This window comes from Hippopotamus amphibius, chromosome 4 (genome assembly GCF_030028045.1).
Source record: "Hippopotamus amphibius kiboko isolate mHipAmp2 chromosome 4, mHipAmp2.hap2, whole genome shotgun sequence".
NCBI classification, from domain to species: Eukaryota; Metazoa; Chordata; class Mammalia; order Artiodactyla; family Hippopotamidae; genus Hippopotamus; species Hippopotamus amphibius.
Window position 1 is genome coordinate 175,451,591 of NC_080189.1, and position 22,471 is coordinate 175,474,061.

Genomic DNA, 22,471 nt, shown 5'->3' on the forward strand with positions numbered 1-22,471 from the left:
TCTTAATGTCACACAGCTAATCTGGGATCAGAGTGTAGCTCTTACTGTTGTCTTGTCTTTACCACTACAGCATGCTGCTTCAATTTAGGCTTTAAAAACATTTCTTTGGGATTTTTTGGTTTTGTTTTTAAAGAAAAGTAATACATTCTTCTAAAAGTCAAACAATATGGTAATTTCATTTTAAAAACAAAGTTTCTACCTTTCTTTAAATGCAGGCCTATCTAAGAGTAAACAGATGAACAAGAGCCATCCTGGACCAGCAGTGTCACATCATTCAGAAACTTCTGCAAAATGCAGAACTTCAGATCTCAGACCAGACCTGCAGAGCCAGAGTCTGCATTTCCCAAGTGACTCCGGGGTACATTCATGTCTGATAAGAGCTGCTCTGGACTACTGCCTGGAGTCCCTTCTCTGCTGAGTTCTCCTTGGCAGTGCAAGTAACCCCAACCCATGCTACCAAAAGTGCCAAGAATTCAAACCTCAACACACTAAAAGGTCTGCGCTCTTACGTCTAATTCCCAGAGGAAAGAATAAACAATAGCAGAATAACAGGACTAGGGGTTTAGAGTAGGAGAATTCATGACGTAATGATGAGATTTGACACAATGAAAACAACATTGTAACAACTAACTGTTATCATCCCTTACTGGGAGCCAGCCTCCATCCTAGACCAGGCACATGCGCTATGGCATTGACTTCTCACAAATATTCTATGCTCATAGTTGATACTGTCATCCATATTTACAGATGGGAAAACTGAAGTTCAGAGAGGCTAAGCTGTTTGCTCATATCCAAGCCAGTGCCTGGGAAAGACCAAAAGCAAGATGGGACAACCTGAGTCGGGGGGCCACATGTGAACAGGCTCGCCGAGGCCCGGTTCACAGGGACATCTGACCAAACCCAGCTGTGCCCCATCTTAATCCTGGGTCCTCCTCCTCCCCAGCCCTACCTGGTCCCTCAGCAGCTAAAGAACCAAGTGGTCTCAGCTTCCTGCACTTTCCTTCTGATCTTATGCTGAGGACTTGGTTTCAAACCTGTATTAAAAAAAAATAAGAAGAAAAGCCTGCAGGAGCCTGCCCCATCCAAGCACTCTTGCCCTCGTCTTACCTGCTGGTAGTTTAATTGTTTTCTTCCACAATTAAATAAACCCAGGCTTTGCCAGCATCTCGAAGCAGAAGCTGACTGAAGTCTCATAAAGCACTGAACTGGTCAAAGCCCAGCAAGGTCTGCAAGGTGAGTGAGCACCAAGCTCTGTTTTAGGTCATTTGAAAGATTGTCAAGAATTAGGCTCTCAATACATGTTCAGAGTCGATGACTATCCACAGGTTATCTCAAGACCCTAGAATCTTTCTCAGGTAACATTTGCCATGTCATAATCCATGCAAGATATTTTTGGGCAAGATATTTTTACAGGTTATCTGTGAGGTAGGCATCGTCGTACCCATTTTACAGACAAGGAAATTGAGGCCCCGGTCTCACAGCTAGGAAGTGGTCAAACCAAAGTGAGAATCAAGGCCTGGCTGGCTTCCATGTTCCAGCTCTCTCCAGTCCAGGACACACAGCCTTCCCATCTCCTCCTTCTCTTTGAACATCTCAGGAACCTATCCGAGGCCGCCTAGTATTTCAGCCGCTTGTTCCGTGACCAATTTCCCTTCCTTGATGGTAAGCTCTGAAGGCGGCCCCACGGCTGTGCCCAGACTCCCTGCCCCCTCAGCACCTAAGCCAGAGCCTGGCACCAAAGCGGTGCTCTATAAACAGTGATTGAATACATGCTGGCTGGCTTTCAGAAAAAATAACTCAAGAGAAAGCCTCAGGCCAACGCCATTCATCTTCCAAAAGGATCCATATGTGTTCCTCTCTGCCCACTCAGGCACTTTGATCAATGAGAAAAACCATGGCCAGGAGGGAGCATAAAGACATTGCTTGTAAGCTCACAAATGATCAGAGGAACTCCTGCAGCCCATGGGGTAGAGCGGCTCTAGTAAAAAGACTGTTTTCTCCATTGCAAAACATTTCATGAGCATTACTTATTGGTGGAGTCCCTAGATTTGCCACTGAGCCAAGCTGATTAGCAAAGCCAGAATGAAGAACGTCCATCCAGAGAGGTGACAAGTTGAGCCCCAAAGGGGACAAACACACATAAACAAGTGGCATCAACATTCAGGGACCCTAGCCAAACGTCCTGTTCTCAGAGGCAGCAGGATGATAGAAAGTTTCCTTAATGGGGCTTCAAATCCTGGTGCCCCAACTGCTTAGCTCACCCCTCCCTGAGCCTTCAGCACCAACACTGCAAACCCCACAGCATCCTGCCTTTCCCACATCAGTCCTCTCCCCCTTGCTAATCAACCACGTCCACCCGGCTCTCCATTCTCTGAGATGCTGACCACCAGATCTCCCAAGCGGCCAGAACCTGGGGGACACATTCCAAGCAGCCATGCGTCCCACCACCCTCATGGAGGTTGCCCTGGTGTTGCGCATCCCCAAGCCAAGATGCCAGTTTTCTTGATGACACAAAACTTTCTTGCTTCATGGACTGTAATTCTTGGGTCACTGTTCACTCTGCCTGCAAAGGTCCTGAGTGATCTGGATTTACACCAGGGGGCTTGTGGACTCAAATCTGAGGCCAAACTTTGTTCCAGAAGGAGCAGGGTCTAGTCACCTCCCAAGTGGAGCCCAAAACAGAGAGATCAAGAAGGAAGCTCAGAGGCTCAGAGGATCCGGGCTCTGAGCCTGGCCCTGCACAGCCTGCAGAGGCCAGGGACAAGGCAGGAAATGGCTACCTTGAAAGTGGGTCCAAAACCCAGAAAGAGTAAACCTCAGGGAAAGTGTCCACTTGCTTCTTTAAGGCAGACTTACAGTTTATGCGAAGAAACCAGGGCATGGAAAGGACAAAAGAGCAAGGGTACTACCTAGGAAATAGTTGGCCCCCAAATTTAAACTTGAACTGGATCAAGGCTCTAGATCTAACTATTACCAGTTTACAAAAAACAGAGGGGATGAAGGAATACGTTAAATACCACCAGAGGAACACAAGCAGCAAATCCCAAATGTAGGAAATTCTACAGAACAAACAACTCAGTCTTCTCAACAAATAAGTGGCAAGAGAGACGAAAAAGATGAAGAGATAGTTAAGAGACTTATCAACCAAATGCAATCTGTAAACCTTGTTTGGATCTGATTCTAAAAAACCAATAGGAAAGGGGACATTTATGAAATGACCAAGGAAATTTGAATCCCACTGGGATATTTCATGATAAAAAAGAACAATTGTTGATTTCTGTAGGTTTGATCAAGGTGTTGTGGCTATTATTTTTTAAACAAGCTTTATCTCTTAGAGATGCATTCTGAAGTATTTAAGGGTAAAATGAATTGATGCCTGAGATTTGCTTTAAATTGATCCACTGGGTCAACGTAAAGAAGACATGAGAGTGGGTCTATATTGACAATTACCAAACTCAGTGAAAAGTAGGTAAGTGTTCATTTTGTTCTTTCTGCTTTTGTCTAGGTTCAAAGTTTTGCAGAACAAAAATTTATTTACCAAAAAAAAAAAAAAAAAGCAAAAGAAGGCCCTAGTTGTTCATCATGGCTTCAGTACTGACTACTGTGAGGCTTAAACAAACCTTTACCTCCCTGAGCCTCAGTTTCCTCATCCAGAGCCTGAATGGGTTCAAATCCTGGCTAGGCCCCCATTTGCTGTGTGACCTTGGGCAGATTCTTAACCTCTCTGTGCTTCAGGGCCAACAGGAATATGCGGTGAGGATTCAATGTGTTCATTTGTGTAACGATCCTGGCACACAGGACCATGTAAGTGATTGGTATTATTACTACTGCTGCTGTCGTTACTGTTGTTGATTATTTTCTATGTTGAGGAGGAGGAGAAAGCCTCCTGGAGATATGGTCCTCCTCTCCCAGGACCCCCAAGTTTCAGAAGTGCTTCCCAGTTCTCCCCATCACATGCCACTCACACCAGCTTCCTCTGCAGGATCAGACCGACATTCTGGGAAACACAGACCCTCCTTCTCTGACAGCGACAACCCCATCACCTCCTTCTCTTTCCCAGCAATGACCCCCGCTCGGTTCCTTCAGTTCCTTCCCCCTCTTCCACTGCCTCTGCACCTTGCTTCCCCGTGGCCTGTTCCCAGGCCAGCCTCTCTCATCCCTTTTCCCATCTCTTCTGAGGCCCCTTCCCCGTGACGCCCCCTCTCACAATGCCCAGAAGGACCTGTGTAAACCAGGAAACGGCAGGGTGGGGTGAAGGGAGGTAGGAAGGAACCCGGGACTTATGAATGCATAATGCTGAACTTTTTGGAAGTGGACGGGCCCGGTGCCAGTCCTCACTAGGGTTCCTGGACTGTATTCTCCTTACAAAAGAGGCATTATGAAGGCTCTGCATCTCCCGTGTGACAGGTTGGGGGCCATAAAAGTGCATGACGTCACAGGGACCGGGAGACGAATACGGTTTCCAGCCATATCCTCATTCTCAAGGGCACTGGGATCCTGGAAAGAGGGCTGTGGGAGGGAGGGGCTGCTTCAGAGTCCCCAGCTGCTGCCCCGAAAGGGCCTGCAGGACTGCCCGAGACATCAGGAAGGACAACCTGCCCCCACGGTCACCCGAGGCCCCTCCTGAAATCCTGGAGTGACTGGGGGGGTCATTGCACCCCTTTGCTCCCTTCAAGACATCCTCCAGCCCCACAGGACACCCTGGAAGAGCAGCTCCCCACCCCCAACCTCTCTCTCTCTGCATTTCCTTCGGATCATTTCTTTTCTACCAAATGACAGAGGTCATGTGGGCAAGTTAGGAAAATGTAGGCTGCTTGTCAGGAGAGCTGGACTCCCATCCTACCTTAATAATTACCTAACTTGGTGGAGTCCACATCCCCCTTTCTGTAAAAGGAAGAGGCCACAGTTAAAGATTGTTAAAGTCTCTGCCAGTTACAAGGGTCTATTGTTCTGCGGGTTATAAGGAAGTACGTTCCTATCTTCCCCACCTGCACTTCAGTTCCTCACACACACCGCCCCCAACACACACACCGCCCCCAACACACACACACCACACCCCTTGAGATCAGTAAGAATAGGGAGGTTTAGCTAGGGTGTATCCAATTTTCCCTTTTAGCTCTGAAAGACACTTGTTTGCATATTATTTCCATGTGGTCAAATAGAAATGCACACTCATTTGCATGCACATATAAAAGACGTTACAAAATCACGGACACAGCTTCTCTAACAGTTGGTTACAGCTCAACACTTCAGAGCCCTGAAATGGGACCAACAAAAAACTCACTAAGTTGACTGATGGTCTCTGAAACTTTCAGGGTATAGGAAGTATTAGAATTTCAATTCATATTTATTTTGATCACATCCTTTATAATTTTCTACTTCTTATGTATGCTTTACATGCCTCAAAGCACATTAGAATAACAGAATATGTATGTAATTTATAAACATGCATATAATAAGGGTTCTGGTTCAAAACTATTTTGCAGATAGGATTTATGATCAAAAAACTTTGAAGCCATCATCACGCTAGACCATCTCCCAAATCTGGAGACAGCTGCAAAGTTTTGGTCCAACCAAAGCTGAAGTGACGAGGGAGGATCCCAGGTAACCCTCCACCAAGGCCACACTGGCCAACAGAGCACCAGCACTCACCAGGGCACCCGTCACACCACTTGCCAACAGCCTGGGGACCTCATGGCATGTGGCATCTCCTTCCTCCCCGAGGTCTACTCTTGCTATGAGCTCCCATCAGTGAGGCTCCTTTTGGTCAAAAGAACATTGGTCCCCACCCAAAGAACCCACTTTCTTTCCAGAACAGTTGGTCTTGGCTCTCAAGGCTTCTTTTATTTCAGGAGCAAACATTCCATTCAAGGGTGAGTGATATTGAAGAGCCTAAAAAGCTGGTCCTTTCTAGATCTTCTCTATGGGATTCACTTACTAACTTTGACCAGATATATTTGTTATTAAAGAGAGGAGAGAAAACATGACCTTGGTCTTCAAATAGATAGATGACAGATATGAAGATATGATCAAAAGATAGATACACAGATGAATGGTAGATAGATAAATACATACATAGATGGATGATCGATAGATAGATGAGAGATAGATAAATAAAAATAAAGAAAAAACAAATTGGCTTTCTGGAGAAATCAATGAGATGGCAAGCTAAACTCCTCCTTAGGTGGGAGGGTACCCACCAGAGATACAGGCCGCTAAGAGTGAAAGAACCACGTGGAACAACGTAGGATGTTTCACTGGGGCATTGCATGGGAGCTGACATCCCATTTGGGGTGGACCTGCTGGACTAGGACAATGCCTTCACCAATGGAGAGGAAACCTAGGATGCTGGGCTACTCACCTACACACTGGTTGCTTTCATCCATCTGGTATCCAAGGCGACACATGAGAGGCCTCGAAATCGTGGGGTAGTTTGGAGCTGACAGCGGGGGTGCAGCTGCCGGGTACGAACCCGAGTAGGGGTTCGAGTAGGGGTTGGAGTAGGGCCCTCGATACACTGGGTTTGTTCGGGGGATACATAAATACCCGCCGTTTTGGTTAACACACATCATGTCTCCTCGGCAGGCCTCGGGGATGGTCCGGCACTCATCAATATCTGCAAGAGCCACAGAAAGGACAGGCGTTAGTGGCCTCTTGGCCATTGTGCGCATTTCAGCAGAGCTCTGTACTGAGAGCGCTGTGAAGGACCCCAAAACACTCTTTACCAGCATCTGCTCCCAAACGCATAGGACAGTGCCTGGCTCATCGCCGTCAGGTTCTCCCCAAATGTCGGCTGAATTGAAACAAATTGACAAGTGTCACCCAACCATCAGCCACAAATACCACCATCATGATGTCTGGGCCATAGCTACCGAAACCTGTACGTCACATGCTTAGAACTTTTCTCTAAATGAACCCACAGTGAAAACCCAAGTAACCATTTTTTTCATCTTACACGACAGCAAATGAAAAAACACAATCAATTATCAAAAATAGAAGGTAAGAGTAAAAATAAATATATAACTATGAAAATACAGAATGTTTCTCTGTGGATGTATCACCTAAAAACATCTCTGGTACTCCTGTGTGTCCATACAGCACTTGGGAGACACTGAGATGGACCTAATAATTGTACCCACTTCTACGCCAAATAACAGCTGGGCAGGGAGAAAGGGTCCCTTGCATCCAGAAAGACAAGGCTTGGCCGAGAGCTAGTTACTTGTTAGGAAAGTGGAGACTTACTTGAGAGTCAGCTCACACGGTGCCAACAAACAGGGCCTGTTTCCAGCCAGGCTGGTGCTCTGTTTGTTGTGTCTAGAGTGGGAAGTGGAAGTGGCAGGGCGTAGGTTCTCTAGAAAATCAGCCTTGCGGGGCCAGGGACAGGGGAGGCCTGAACTGGGGCGCTAGCGTGAGCAGCTGACCTGACCCCACACACTGGGGCCTCTCACCAGCCTTGGGGTCTGCTCCATGTGCGACCGGAGGTTGGGGGAGAGAGGCCTGAATCCTGATGGCTCGCCCCAAGCCACCTCATCTGAGAGACTCGGGGCCAACTTCCACCTCGAGAGAGGGAAGCGTGGAGCCCCACTTTCTAGCCTGAAATCATCATTAAAACCAATGGGCTGGAAGAGGAGGCTGCAGCCTCTGTCTGCATCCCTTAGTGCATCCTCACCCCCCTTCACCTTAAGTCAAAGGGCGAGTCTAGATCTTCCAAGGCAAGGTTTTGTTCCTCACCACCTGTCATTCTTCTCAACCCTAAGCTCAGAGACTACAAGTGATTTGGCCTAAATCAAATGTAATTTACAAGGTAACTATATCCCCAAGGTGGGAGCCTTATTCTTTTTCTATACCCCATGCTCCATCCACAATAAGCTATTTTATACTCTGAATGTCTTTTCAATGCCCTGGTCATCTCTTATGCTGTTCCTACTACCTGGGACACCACTTCTCAGGATTCTATTCATCCTTCAATACCCAATTCAAATATGACCTCTGTGAAAGCTTTCTTTATTGACCTCAGACATAAGGCATCACTCTCTCCCATTCTTCTGCAGGGCTGATTGCTTTTACCTTATCTTGACAATGACTATTCTACGCTGTACAGTTCACTCTGTCTAAGTCTACCTCTCCCACTAGATGGCGTGCTAGGAGAACAGCCCCAAAGTGTCTGTCCTCATCCTTGGAAACTGTGGCTACATTAGGTGACATGGCAAAGGGGAATCAGGTATGGATGGAATGGAATTAAAGTTGCTAATCAGAAGACCTTGAGATGGGGGAATTATCTGAGATTATTTGGGTGGGCCCAGCGAAATCACACAAATCAAATCCTTAAAAGTAGAAGAGGGGCAGAAGGATTGGTCAGAGAGATGAGGCAACAGAAAAAGAAGAGATTAGAAACACACGAGGGACTTAAGTTGATGGCTTTGAAGATGGAGGAGGGGGCTGTGAGCCAAGGAAGAGGGTGGCCTCTAGAAACTGAGAAAGGCCTTCAGCCGACAGCCAACAAGCAAACAGGGGCCTTGGTCCTACAACCACAAGAAACCGAATTCTGTGGGAATATAAATCGGTGCAGGCACTATGGAAACCAGTGTGGAGGTCCCTCCAAAAATTAAACCTAGAAATACCATATGATCCAGCAATTCCACTTCTGGGAATAAATTCAAACGACGTGAAAACAGAATCTTGAAGAGGTATCTGTACTGCCGTGTTGATTGAAGCATTATTTACAATAGCCAAAACATGGAAACAACATGGGTGCGCATCAGTGGATAAAGACTTGGGGTGGATAGATAGATAGACACATAGATAGATAGATAGATAGATAGATAGATAGATAGATAGATAGATGATAGACAGATAGATAGACACATAGGTAGATAGGTAGGTAGATAGATAGATAGACAAACAGGCAGGCAGACAGACACATAGATAGGTAGATGGATAGATAGATAGATGTGATATTATTAATATTACCATCCTATGAATATTATAATATCAATAATAATCATATGAATATTATTCAGCCATGAGAAAAGGAGAATCTGCCATTTGCAACCTGGATGAACCTTGAGGGCACTGTGCTACATTAAATAAGGCAGACAGAGAAAAACAAATGCTATGTAATATCACTTATATATGGAATCCAAAAAGGCCAAATTTAGAGAAATAGAGGAGAATGGTGGTTATCAGGGGCTGGGGGGTGGGGCAAATGGGGAGATGTAAAGGGTACAAACTTCCAGTTAGAAGATAAGTTCTAAGGAAACAATGCACAGTATTGTGATTATAATAAATAATGCTGCATCGTACACTTGAAAAATGCTAAGAGAGTAAATCCTGAATGTTCTCACCACAAAAAAGAAATGGTAATTATGTGATGGGAGGGAGATGCAACCTAAGCTGTGGGGGTCATCACATTGTAATATTACGTGTATCAAGTCAACAGGTTGTACACCTTAAACGTATGCAGTGTTGTATGTCAATTACACCTCAATTAAAAAAATAAAAGAAAGAACGTGAATTCTGCCAATGACATGCATGAGCAAGAACATGGAGTCTTCCCTCAAGCCTCCAGAAAGGCACACAGCCCTGCCACCACCTCAGTGTTAGCCTGGGAGAATGCCCATCGGCTTTTGACCTGTACACTCGTGAGATCATATATTTATGTTGTTTAAGCCACTAAGTTTGCGGCAATTTGTTATGGCAGCCCTGGGAAACTGACACAGATGGAGAGCTCCTTGAGGACAGGAATCAATTCTCCCTCATCTTTGCCCCACTGCAGGGCTTACCCAGTGCTGGGCACAAAGAAGGTGATCATTGGTTTCAACCGTCCCGTGGCACTGTTTTCTTCCGTGGACAAGGCTGATACAGATTTGACAGTACTGAACGAAGGCTGAGGGAGAAATGGCCCTGCGATCGGGCTGTCCTTGCACCCCCACCCAGCGAAGGATCTTCAGGGGCTGCCTACCTAAACACTGTCCTGATGGGCGGTCCAGGTCAAAGCCGTTAGTGCATTGTTGCTGCAGGAAGGGAGAGAGAGAAAGAGGAGAGGTCATTTTACTAACTTACTTACTTTGTTTGTTTTTACTATAAAAGTATTCTAAGTGCATCACAGAAAGTACCGGAGATGGGTAAAGAAACAAGGCATTTATAATACCAACATCTGTGTTATAATCCCTATTTGTCCCTTTCTTGGGTATTTTCTTATAATCATTTTACACTTAGCATTACCTTTTAAGTTCCTGCATCATTGCTTCAAAATGCCCATTTTAAGCAGATGGTTATCAGGGCTTTTTCCTGCTCCAGTTATGAAGAGCAACACAAATCGCATCTGATGTGCCCAGTGAGGCTTGCCCTGTGCCCATCCCTTTCTGGGAGGGAACAGGACTGCTTTAAGGGTGACCACTCTCTTTCTTTGGGTGTGATTAAACCCCTTATCAACGCCCAGCGTGAGCTCTTCGACCCCTGTGAAATCCTCTACTTGATTAGGAGGTCTGTGTATAAAATAAATCTACACAGTGATGTAGTCAGTTTTCTAAGAAAAATAGAATTGGGGAAATTCTTCCATTTTAACCTCAGGAAGATAATTACACAAAGATGCTTCCAGAGACAGCCAGGTCTCCATAGTCCCCGAGGGTTTCAGGCTTCACATACAGCTTGAGTTACAACTTCATGCATTTAGAAAAATCTCGTGGGATCGACAACCACCCCTAGAGCTGATATGTTATAGGAATAAGTCAAGGAGGTGTGGTTTTGCCTGTGGAGGCCCCTTCCCTGGCCTTCCCTACGGTTTGGGAGGTTCAACTTCCCTGAGCTATGGTCGGTCTGTGGAGATGACAGATTTAGCTGCATTCCTGGGAGTAGGTTCAGGTATCTTAGGACCCTTGGGGCAAAAGAAATGGAGTGGATGAGCCAGGAGGCTGCGCCATAAAGTTCAGGAAACCAGGGGAGACTCGAGTCATAGCCCTGGCTCCCCGACGAAGTGCAGGTGTGGGTTCAAGTCCACTGCGTGGCTTCAAATTCTCACTCTAGTCCCTACTCACTGCATAACTTTTCTATGCCTCAGTTTTCTCATCTATAACATGGGGATGATAGTACTTACTTCTGAGTGGTTGTAGGACTAAATTGTTAATGCATGTAAAGTGCCTATAATGCAATAAACACTGTATTATAACTACCGCCCTCTCTAGATCTAGATGTCAGCTGTCACCACAGAGCTAGATTAGAGGATGTCAAGGTCCTTCCAAGGTCTAAAAGTCTTTGGTACTCTTTCCAAGATCCTCTCCACCTCCAATTAAACATATTTCAAAATTTTTAATATGAAGGGAAAAACATTGAAAGGATGTGATCAAAATAAATGTCAATTGAAATTCTAATAGTTCCTTCCTATACCCTGAAAATTTGGGAGACTGATGGTCTACTTAGTGAGATTTTTGTTGGTTTCATTTCAGGGCTCTGAAGTGTTGAGCTGTAACCAACTGTTAGAGAGGCTGTGTTGGTGATTTTGTAATGTCTTCTATATGTTCACACAAATGAGTGTGCAATTCCATTTGACTACATGGCCCCTCAGCCCTGATCAGAGGTGGGGGTTCTCTCATTTCTGAGCTGGAGATGCAGAGAGGCTGCCCAGAGCTCCTCTGGAAGGATCTGCCCGCATTTCTCAAGGCCTGACACAAGTATCACTTTGTAAAGCCAGGACGGCGCAGGCTTCCCAACACAGACACCCAGGAGCCTAAGCTTCCCCTCCACACTCCTCCCAGGGGCCTGGGCCAGAGGTGGTGGGTCCTCATGGGTTGGGAGCTGAGTCACTCCACATGACATGTTGGATTTCCTCTGGCAACTTCCTCCAGCAGGGATGCGTGTCTGTGGGACACACCCACCTACATGGGCCACATGCAGGCACCAATGGGGCACCCTTGCCCATAAAATCCAGAGCATCTTTGACTTTTTAACACTTATGGTAAGTCAAGACCCCCCCCACACACACACATACACACGGGACTCAACTGAGGGAGTCTGACCTGATGATTAGGAACCAGAACACTGAGGTCCAGCCCTGCCACTCAACTATGTCACCTGGGGCAATTCTCAACTTCCCAGAGCCCCAGCTTTAATCTCTGTACAATGAAGAGCTCGGTGTAGGTGAACGACACAATCCTAGGATTCTAGAATGCATGGCTGGACACCCTCATCCTGGTTTCTAACACAGTTCCTGACAAGTAACAAAATAAAAATCTTACCTGTGCATTCCCAGGACTTGGAAGACAGAGAGCCAGAATGGTCACGGTGAGTATCCTGTGGGGGAGGAAGAAGTCGATATAAATGCCCAAGATACTTCCAGGACCCAGGTCTGGGGTAACACGTGCATCTTGTACTGCCTGTGTGTTTACAGTGGTGACTTCACCCTGTGCTTGTAACTGGGTGGGGGGATGGGGGGGGCATGCTCCAGAGAAGCGGGGGAAACCCCAGATGCCCCACCCACCCCAAACAGAACTCTGCATCCTTCCACTGGTTTCACGCTGGGATAATGTGTTAGGTGGCATTTTTTTTTTAAGATTTACTTTATTTTTATTCTTGGCTGCATTGGTTATGCTTTGTTGCACACGGGCTTTCTCTAGTTGCGGCGAGCAGGGGCTACTCTTAGTTGCAGTGCACGGGCTTCTCATTATTGTGGCTTCTCTTGTTGTGGAGCACGGCCTCTAGGCGTGCGGGCTTCAGTAGTTGCAGCACGTGGGCTCAGTAGTTGTGGCTCTCGGGCTTACTTGCTCCGTGGCATGTGGGATCTTCCCAGCCCAGGGATCTAAGCCGTGCCCCTGCATTCGCAGGCAGATTCCTAACCACTGCGCCACCAGGGAAGCCCAAGGTGGCATTTTTAAAATAAAGGGTCTTGCTGCTTCAAAGAACAAATCTAACCTCCATTACAGTGGTATTAACAACGTATTCACCGGCTGCTTGGCCTTTACTCCTAATGCAAGGGGACCTGCCTGAGTTTTGAACGTCTTCACTCTGGAATAACCACAGCATGGGGGAGCCATCGTGCCCCCAGATGATGAGAGGAAAGGAAAGGACAGAAACGCAAAGCACGTGAGTTCCACGGAGCACAGGTGTCACAGGGAACGCACGTGCTCCCAGAGCACGCCTCACACAGACCCAGATGGAGGAGAGGGTGCGGGGACCTGGGCAGCCCTGAGAAGAAGGAGCACAGGGGACACTTAGGAGGAGGTGCCAAGACACTGTATCTTCACAAGCCACCAACCCCTGAGCCTGCCATTTCTACTCTTCAGCATTCACAAGCTTCCAACCAACACAATCGCGGTCACCAATAAGCTTTAAAAATACACAATTAATACCACCTCACGTTCAACGGGATGGCTACAACCAAAAAAGCGGAAAATGATGAGTTGGTGAAGATGTGGAGAAACAGGAACCCTTGTGCATTTCTACCCTTGCTGGTGGAAATATAAATTGGTGCAGTCACTATGGAAAACAGTTTGGAGGTTCCTCAGAAAATTAAAAAGGAAACTGCTATATAATCCAGCAATCCCCCTCCTGGGTATATGCACAAAAGAACTGAAAACAAGGTCTCAAAGAGATATTTGCACACCCACGTTCATAGCAGCATCATTCACAAATAGCCAAAAGGTGGAAGCAACCCAAGTGTCCATCAACAGAAGAATAAACAATAATGCTACATACATACAGTGGAATATTATTCAGCCTTAGAAAGGAAAGAAGTTCTGACAAGTGCTACAACATGGATAAACCTCAAGGACATTATGCTAAGTGAAACAAGCCAGTCACAAAAAGACAAATACTGCTTGATTCCACTTATATGACAGACCAAGACCAATCGAAATTATAGACAGAAAGCGGAATGGTGGGTGTCGGGGCAGGGAGGGGAGGGGAGGAGGGATTCGGGCATTGTTGTTTATGGGTATAGAATTTCAGTTTTTCAAGGTGAAAAGAGTTCTGGAGATTGATTGCACAATAATGTGAATGTACGAGCATGAGTCAAAAATTACCCGCACTCCAGTTATATTAAAACTTCTGTTGTTGGGTTTTCCTGGGGGCACAGTGGTTAAGAATCTGTCTGCCAATGCAGGGGACATGGGTTCAAGCTCTGGTCCAGGAAGATCCCACATGCCGCCGAGCAACTAAGCCCGTGAGCCACAATTACTGAGTCTGCACTCTAGAGCCTGCGAGCCACAACTACTGAGCCCACGTGCCACAACTACTGAAGCCCACGTGCCTAGAGCCTGTGCTCCGCAACAAGAGAAAGCCTGCGCACAGCAACAAAGACCCAATGCAGCCAATAAATAAATAACTAAATAAAACTTATTTTAAAAGAAACAAAAAACAAAAACACTTCTGTTGGCCATACTGTCTTATCAGCGCTTTCCGTTCAAGGCTACTGTCTCCCCAGTCGTTGCTGTGCAGATGTAAACATCTTACATCAGTTCATTTGTAACTGCGGTGTGAGCAAAAATGGATGCCCCACTTGTGATCTGCACGAAAGAAGAGCAACATGCAGTGATTTGTTTTTGTGGGTGTGCACGTCCATATACACTGCCCACACTGTCAACACTCTGCAAAAACTTCGTCTTGAGGTGTTAAAGCCTCCCCCCTATAGTCCTGATCTTGCTCCATCAGACTTTCAGACTGTTTGGTTCCCTGAAAGCAGCCCTACGAGGATGAAGATTTACTTCTGATGAAGAAGTGAAGAGAGCGGTGCATTCGAGGCTCACAGCTCAGCCTAAAATATTTTTTAATGAGGTAATACAAAAGCTTGTTGACAGATGGAAAAGTGTATTGAAAAGCAAGGAGATTATGTCGAAAAATGATGTATTTGTCTTTTCTAAAAGTTAGTTAAAATAAATTCCACAGCCAGAGTGCGGACAATTTTTGACTCACCCTCGTACTTCACACTACTAAACCAAACACTTGAAAATTGTTAAGGTGGTTTAAAAAAATCTATGCAAGTACAGAGCTTTATTTGGTGCTATTAGTATTGAGCTCAACAGGGGTTTATCTGAGCAACTACTACCTGCAGGCAAGGACCCTAGGCAGGCAGAAAAACTACAAAACTATGACCCAGACACTGCCCTGGAGAGCTGGTTGGAGAGCCACATGAACCAATAACGTCTAGACACTTTGGTTAGGGCTCTGATAGTAATATCCACTGAGTGCCAGGAGAGCCAGGCTGAGGGTAGGAAATGGAAGGTCAGGGAAGGCTTCCTGGAGGAGGTGATCTCAAAGGTTTCTTCAGTAAAGCAGTAGACCTGGGACCTGTTTGGATTTAGTGACCTGTACTGTCAATGTACACCTTCCCTTTACAATCCTTCCCTTCAGAAAAAGAGTGTTCAATAGACTACAAAACTCAATCCATTGCAGATGCAGAGAATGGACTGGAGGACAGGGGGTTGGCAGTGGGGTTGGGGCGGGGGGAGGAGTGAAGGGGAAGCTGAGACAAAGTGAGAGAGTAGCATAGACATATTTACACTACCAACTGTAAAATAGGTAGCTGGTGGGAAGTTGCTATATAACAAAGGGAGATCAACTCGATGATGGGTGATGCCTTAGAGGGCCAGGATGGGGAGGGTGGGAGGGAGTCACGGGAGGGAGGGGATATGGGGATATGTGTATAAATACAGCTGATTGACTTTGGTGTACCTCAAAAGTTGGTACAAGAGTGTAAAGCAATTATATTCCAATAAAGAGCTTAAAAAAGAGAAAAAGGAAAAAAAAAAAACTCAATCCATGACATGAGGCTCACGTGAATCAGCAATACTGGGGTACTTGGAGGGCCCTTGAATTAAGCTGACGTCCGGAGGAAGCAGGACCCTAACGTGGTGCTAAGAGAGGCAAGCCCACTTCCTTCATCTAGTGCTCCATCCAAAGAATAAAGACCCTGAAAGCCCATAAGTTTTCATTTCATCTGAGTGCCTGCGTGAGCCAGGTTCTAGAACGCTGGAGACAGCTCTGACCTTATAAAGTGCAGAGCCAAAGCCCAGGGCTTTTTGATATTTGCAATGGCCAGATTTATATCTGGAAGGAATGAAAGAACAATAACAAATTTATTTTCCAGGCTGTATATTATGAATTTCAATGTTTTCCTGTTTCTTCACATGAAGTTTCCTTTCAGTTGGTTATAAAACCCTGTCTCGTTTTTGTTGGAGACAGAACAGGCTGACTGAATGCAGTGAACTTCAAGACCTAGTGGAAAAGGCATGCTAACCCCATTTCTCCCCCTAGCCCAGACTCCCCCAATCCCTTTGGTGAGAGGGCAGTCCCGGGACAGGTCTCCTCTGAGAGACCCGGCCTCAAGCCCAGCCTCCTGGAAGAGCCACAGCTGGGTTCTGGAGGCCAAGTAAGCTCCAGGCTTAATTGAGACAGCTTTCTGAAAATGAAATAACATTCAAGTGTTGCTGCTCTCACAGCGTCACAAAGAGTTGTACTTTGTCATGAAAAACTCTAGAAAACTCCAAAATAAGTTAACTACAAGAACATTGGGGATCCTTTGATGCTCGTGACTGGTCCCTGGAACTTTCAGAAGCAGGTGGGTCCACCTATTTTATGCTTCATCCTTAAGAGGGAGGAAAGCTGGGGCGGGGACCAACTGAATCTCAGGGCTGTCTGTCAAGAGAAGTGCTGGTTCCTGATCCAGGATGACAGGATTACAGCTTCATTTTCAGAGCGCACACACATACACACACACACATACACACACACGCACTTTGTCTAAAGCAGCTACGTTTTCAAGAGTTCACCGGATAAAAACTGCAGATGTAATCTAGATAAAGTTCTTCAAAGTTTAAGGATCACTTGACTGGAACTGCAATTTCCTTAAAGAATATCAAAATGTTTGCTTACATGCATTTCTGTCTGCAGTCCCCACTTTTCATTGGCTCGAGACTTCTGGGTCGCATGCCCTTTGAGAAGCCCACACAGACATAGAGCAAACCCAGCCCCAGGATGTGCAGCTAGCCGGTTTGCTTGCCCAGCAGCCGATGCAGCAAAATAATTGGTAGTGAACTAGTAATTGATCCCTCAAATTAAAAAAAAAAAAAACTTAAAGAAAAAACTTAAAACAGCACACAAATGTGCTGCTCTTTCGGAAAAGAAGGAATCAAGCTCTGAGATTTTTGCCGACCTCTGTCGGATGCTGGCTTCTGAAACTGTCTTATAAAATACCCACTCCCAAAAGAAGGCTTCAAGATGGAAATTACAGAGGCGCAGCTTTTTATAATTAACAATATCATTGCATCACTAGCTAATGCCTTTTCCAATATCCTGACACAGCCTGAATCACGGCCATAGCCATTTTCCACCCATCGGGTTTTCAGTAAGGTTTCCAGACCCTGGAGGAAAAAGTCCGGAGCAGAGAACGTACCTTTTTAATCCTGGCATGTCCAAGATGTGTGGGCAGGAGAAGCAAGGGGGGAAAGAGGAAGAGCTCTCAGCGCGGTACCCTTGGAGCAGTTCCTGAACTTCGGCCTCCTCTGGGCCTGTGGGACTCGCCGATACTCTTATTCCAGGGGGGCCAGCGAGGCGAGGAGAGGACAAGGGGAGAGCCTGGGTCCTCCGGGCCACTGGAGCGCCTACAGAGAAAGCACCTGGTTTTGCTTAGCCCTCTTCAGTAATTCAGCATTAAACCAATTGGAGGAGGAATGTTAAAAATGAACACTTCATTTTCTAAGTATGTTAAACAATGCAAATGGGGCCTCAGTCTGGACACAGCTGGTTCAGATTACAGCGCTCACCAACTGGCTAGACTCCTCACAACAATCTTGGGGCGTCTGCCAGGACCAAGTGCTCAGCGCTGGGAGGAGAGCCCTTTCCCGGGCGGCCGAGCAGCCGCACTCGGACTCCCAGCATCTCTACCGGAGGCGATTGGCGGGCAAGTGCAGGAGGGTGGGGTGCAGGGGGGGCTGGGAGGGCCTGTTGACCCTTTACTTCCCACTGCGGGAGGAGGTCGCCAGGCTGGGCGGTCGGTCGTGGCCGAGGCGGGGGCGGGGATCCAGAGCATCCGCACTTGGTCGTGGAGTGGGGACACCCCTGAAAGTTATTCCCCTCTGGGAGAGGAAGAACTTGAACTCATGACAAACACAGCGACACCGACTAGAGTCTTTTCATGTATTGGGAAACCAGACCCAATGAAGCAGAGGCTTGGGGTAAGCGGCAAGGAGACTCACGATTTTCCAGAAGAAGGGGTGGGGAGCCTGAGGGGGTGGGAAAGAGGAGGAGGATGGAAACTGGCTGACACTGATTCCAGACGTCAGCTTGTGCAATGCAAACCTTGGGGAGGACGCCCTCCCCGGCCCGCCCTCATCCCCTGATTCTCGGGGCATGTTCTTGCTTTCATTAAAAATTGTCCATGTACGGAATCAACGCGTTGTACACCTTAAACTTACACAGTGTTATATTGTCAATTATATAGCAATAAAGCTGGGAAATCCTTTTAAAATGAAAAAAAAAAAAGTGTCCCTTGGCTTGAAAGTGATTTTTACAAGTAACAAGGTGATCTGAAAGGGCAAAAGGACAATAAGGGGAAGCCGAACGATGGATGGTAACAGTAACAAAAGCACTATGCTAAGTCCTTTCCATTTGTTATATTGGTAGTTTCACACTATTTCTTTTTCCTTCTTTCTTTTCCTTTTCTTTTTTAAGCGTTAGATCCCTTTTTATCAGATGAAATCTTACCAAAGACACTATTCTTTAAAAGATGAAAATGGATTGGCAGTGATTCGAGTCCCTCCTTCCCCACCTGCTTCTTCCCTTGGGCCCCTCAACACAGCCCTGCCTCCAGCTGGGAAAGCGCTGATGAGGTCCTTTCTCCCCATCATAACTCTGTGCAGTAGGAATTATTACCTGCATTGCATTGGAGGGAGTGAAGAGAGGTTAGGTAACTTCCCCATGGTCACACAGCTGAGACTCTAAAGTCTGCATATGTAGCCTTCTTAAAGGGCATTTTTTGGGGGGTAAGTAAATGGAATCCTACTCATGAAAATACATTCAATGAGAATGGAAGAATGTTGATAGTTTTTGAAACTGAGTGTCCATTATACTATTCTATTTACTTTATACGTGTTGGACATTTCCCATAATAAAATACTTTTAAAATACATTATATTTTCAAGGTTGTTGATTGCTCTCATTGCTTGGAATTAGCAAAAAGGAGTACAAAGAGACTTATCACCCATCATTAGGCATCAATAGGGTTAAATAAAGTAAGCGGCTTCCAAAAACAGACTACTGGGCAACCAATAAAAAAGCTGGACATAAAAGTGTACATACTGGGTGACATCTTTGATATAGAATTCAGAATGAGGTAATGACTGGGAGGGGGTGCAAGGCACCTTCTGGGTGCTGGTGATACTCTAATTATTCATCTGGATGCTGGTTCCACAGGGGTGGGTACGCTTGAGATTTGTGAAGTCTTATGCATGTTGCATTTCATTTTTTAAAAAGACTGAAGCAGTTCCTTATGGGCTGGTATTGAAAGATTTCCAATAACTTTTGTAGGTCAAAATGGTAGAATATTGGTAATTTCACATAGATCAAATATGTTATTAAGTATAATAAGTTGTAGAACTGTGTGTAAAGCATGCCACCATTTGAGAAAAATGTATATACACAATTTCTTGCTTGTAAGTGTATGGAAGAGACCTCTCCAGAAGGATATAGGAGAAACTGTTAGCATTTTTTTGTCTCCTAAGAAGGAAATTGGGTAGGCAGCTAGGGATAACCCTTCTGAAGAATGAGGGAGAGGAAATCAGTATGACTGTTCTCTACATGAGCAAATGGAGAGTCTTGAAAGCAAAACTGTCCAGAGATCCATCTTGGACCAGAGATTGTTCCCACCTTAAAACTGTAGGGTTGGAAGAGAGGAGAGAATAAGAGTTCCAATAAAAGCCTGAGTCTTGATTTTGCCACTTACCTGTTGGGTGACGTTGGACAAATCACTTAACCTTTAGGCATCTCGGTTTCCTCATCTGAAAAATGGAGATACTATTTACCTCTCAGGGTGGCTGTGGGAATGAAATAAATGTTAGTTGTCCTCGCAATGGTCACTGTGTCTAAATTCCCATCCCTACAAACTCCTCTCCAAAATATCTTTAATAACTGGTAAATTATCCACTTCCATGGACCAAACAGCCCCGCTCACTGTTGAGCAGGTCAAATTGCTAAAAAGTTCTGTCCTGCACTGAATCCAAATCTGCTTGCCTACGTGGATCCACCTTCCATGGATTCTGACACTCCCCTCTGCAGCCACGGGCTATTCCCTCTTCTACATAACCAACTTCCTTTTTGTGAAAACAGTTCTACCCCTTGCCCCTGCTGGTACTCTCTTCCCCCGGCTGAACAATGCCCACCCCAACCCCACCCGGAATGTGTTATGTGACCCTGCAGCAGCCTGGTCTGTTTCCTCCTCCCTGGGCTGCATCACCTCTTGATTTGCACTGAACTTGCACCAGTGAAATCACCCGGAGTCCACAGGCTGCTTAATACCATCTCTTCCATCCCGCACTTGGGTTGCTAATTCTTTTTAAGGGAGAACAGGTTTTGCGTGTGTCCGTATTAAATTTTTGTCCATTGTTCAAGATCTTTCTCAAGATGAATTCTCCTATCTAAAGTATTAAGTATGACTCCCAGCTTTAACAACTCCAGATACGTTGACCTTGACTTTCGTGACTTTATCAGAGTTATCAATAAAAAAATTTACTGGGACAGGCGCTGGAGTAAAGTGCTTGGTCCAGGTCAACACTGATCCACTTCTTTCTTCAGCATTTTGGGGTCACTGCTGATTGTCTAATTCAGGATGCCACCAACTTCTCTCACTCGGCCTACATTTCTCCAACCTCTTCACAAAGACTGGGTGAGAGACTTTGTCAAATGTCCTGCTAACATCAAAATGCACAGTTTTATCGCATTTCCTGCTTTAGCAATTCTGTTTTAAAAAAGAAAATGAGATTTGTTGAGCATGAACTACCAAGTGAGTCTGGTTGGTTTCTCAGCACTTCCTTTCCTAAGTGTTTTTTTGTTTGTTTTTCAGTTGCGAAATAAGGATGCCAACCTCTGCCCTGACTCCCATCATCAGAATCAAATACATCACAACTACAGAATGACTTAAAACATGTAAATTGTAGTACAGGGAAAAGTTTTCAATTAGCAGTAATTGTGCCTTGGATAAACCTCACTGGCCACAGTACTGCCACTGAGCAAAGCTAAATTGTAGTATAAATGTAAGAGGTTATCACCTGCTAAATGGGACTTTCCTGGCTCCAACCAAGCTCAGTTTGCTCACTATTTTTTTTTTTTAAGGTAATGGTTCAGATTGGGGGGTGGGGTGGGGGGTGAAATTCACAAAATTAGACAATGATAGATTTTGATGATTAATACTAAATTGTTCATTTTTTCACTGTCCAAGAATAACTACCTTTCAATGCCTTTCTAGGAGCGAATGCAAAACGTGGAAGGGGACATTATTAAGTATCTATGGTTGTGCTGGGGTCTACACACCACCCTCTCCTTTGACTCCCACAATAACTCTGTCAAATAGGAAACTCTCCGTTTTGCAGAGGAAGAAAGAGACCAAGAGAGATCAGAGCCACACAGACAACATGTTTACTGTTTGACCAAATCCAAGCTAAAACCGAGCCTGTCTGGTTCTGGAGCCCTCACTGCCTGCAGCTGGCCAAGCGTTGCTTCCCCTGACTTACTGCTTACGTAGCTGGTTCCTGCCCTTCGTCCTCGCTCCTCAGGAACACTCCAGAACTCCCCAGGCCCTTCCATCATTAACTTCTCTACTTTTTTAGTAGTAATAAAGCCTTTCACTTTTTACATTGTCCAAACTTGGCCCAAAACAGTCTGAACACTAAAATGACAGCCAACGCCAAAGAACGACGTTGGGCAGCAGCCCCACTCCACAGGTCCTCCCACCCTGCAGAGGCGGGAAATCGCTGTCCTGATGCCCTAGTGGCTTCCGGGCTCCTCCTCCCTGCATCAGGCTTCTCAGTGAGTATGTGTCAGTCACCTCCTCACCACCTATAGTATCACCTTCACCCTCTGAAATCTCACCAGGTCCCCACCAGTCACCCAAGATGGTGCTCCCTGAGTTTCCTAGTGACCTCATGGCCAAATACAATGACCTTTCCTCCATTCTAACTGTTCCTTTGTCTTTTGGAGTGTTTGACCATTGATGACCTATCTTCTCTCTTTTGTCCACAACTGTTACCCTGTTTTTCCCCATGTAATTCTGATGACATTTCCTCCAGCCCCACCCCTCCCTTTGCTTCTCTTCCTCCCTGATAACCAAAGAGACCCCCAAAGTTAGATCCAGCGTTTCTGCTCTTTCTCACTACCCTCTTGTCCTGGGAATAATCACTGGTCCCATAGTTGTTATAGGACATAGTTCCCATAAACTGTCAGCATTTTGCACATGACTCTCAAACAAATACCTCTCACCATCCCTGACTTC

The 22,471-nt window shown here is 45.8% G+C and overlaps 1 protein-coding gene and 1 non-coding gene across 2 annotated transcripts in view; both read right to left on the reverse strand.

Moving 5' to 3' along the window:
• Nucleotides 1-17,912, reverse strand: part of FBLN5 (fibulin 5) — a 78,138-nt gene extending 60,226 nt beyond the window's left edge. The window contains exons 1-4 of the mRNA XM_057732738.1: nt 17,384-17,912; nt 12,234-12,288; nt 9,962-10,013; nt 6,362-6,616 (exon numbers count right to left, since the gene is read on the reverse strand). Coding sequence (XP_057588721.1) covers nt 6,362-6,616; nt 9,962-10,013; nt 12,234-12,288; nt 17,384-17,400 — 379 coding nt within the window. The 5' untranslated portion in view covers nt 17,401-17,912. The remainder of the gene's footprint in view (nt 1-6,361; nt 6,617-9,961; nt 10,014-12,233; nt 12,289-17,383) is intronic.
• Nucleotides 17,913-21,074: 3,162 nt separating this feature from the next.
• LOC130852857 (U4 spliceosomal RNA) lies at nt 21,075-21,220 on the reverse strand. The gene has a single exon (XR_009053560.1). It is a non-coding gene; the product is annotated as a U4 spliceosomal RNA (small nuclear RNA).
• Between the last annotated feature and the right edge of the window lie 1,251 nt (nt 21,221-22,471).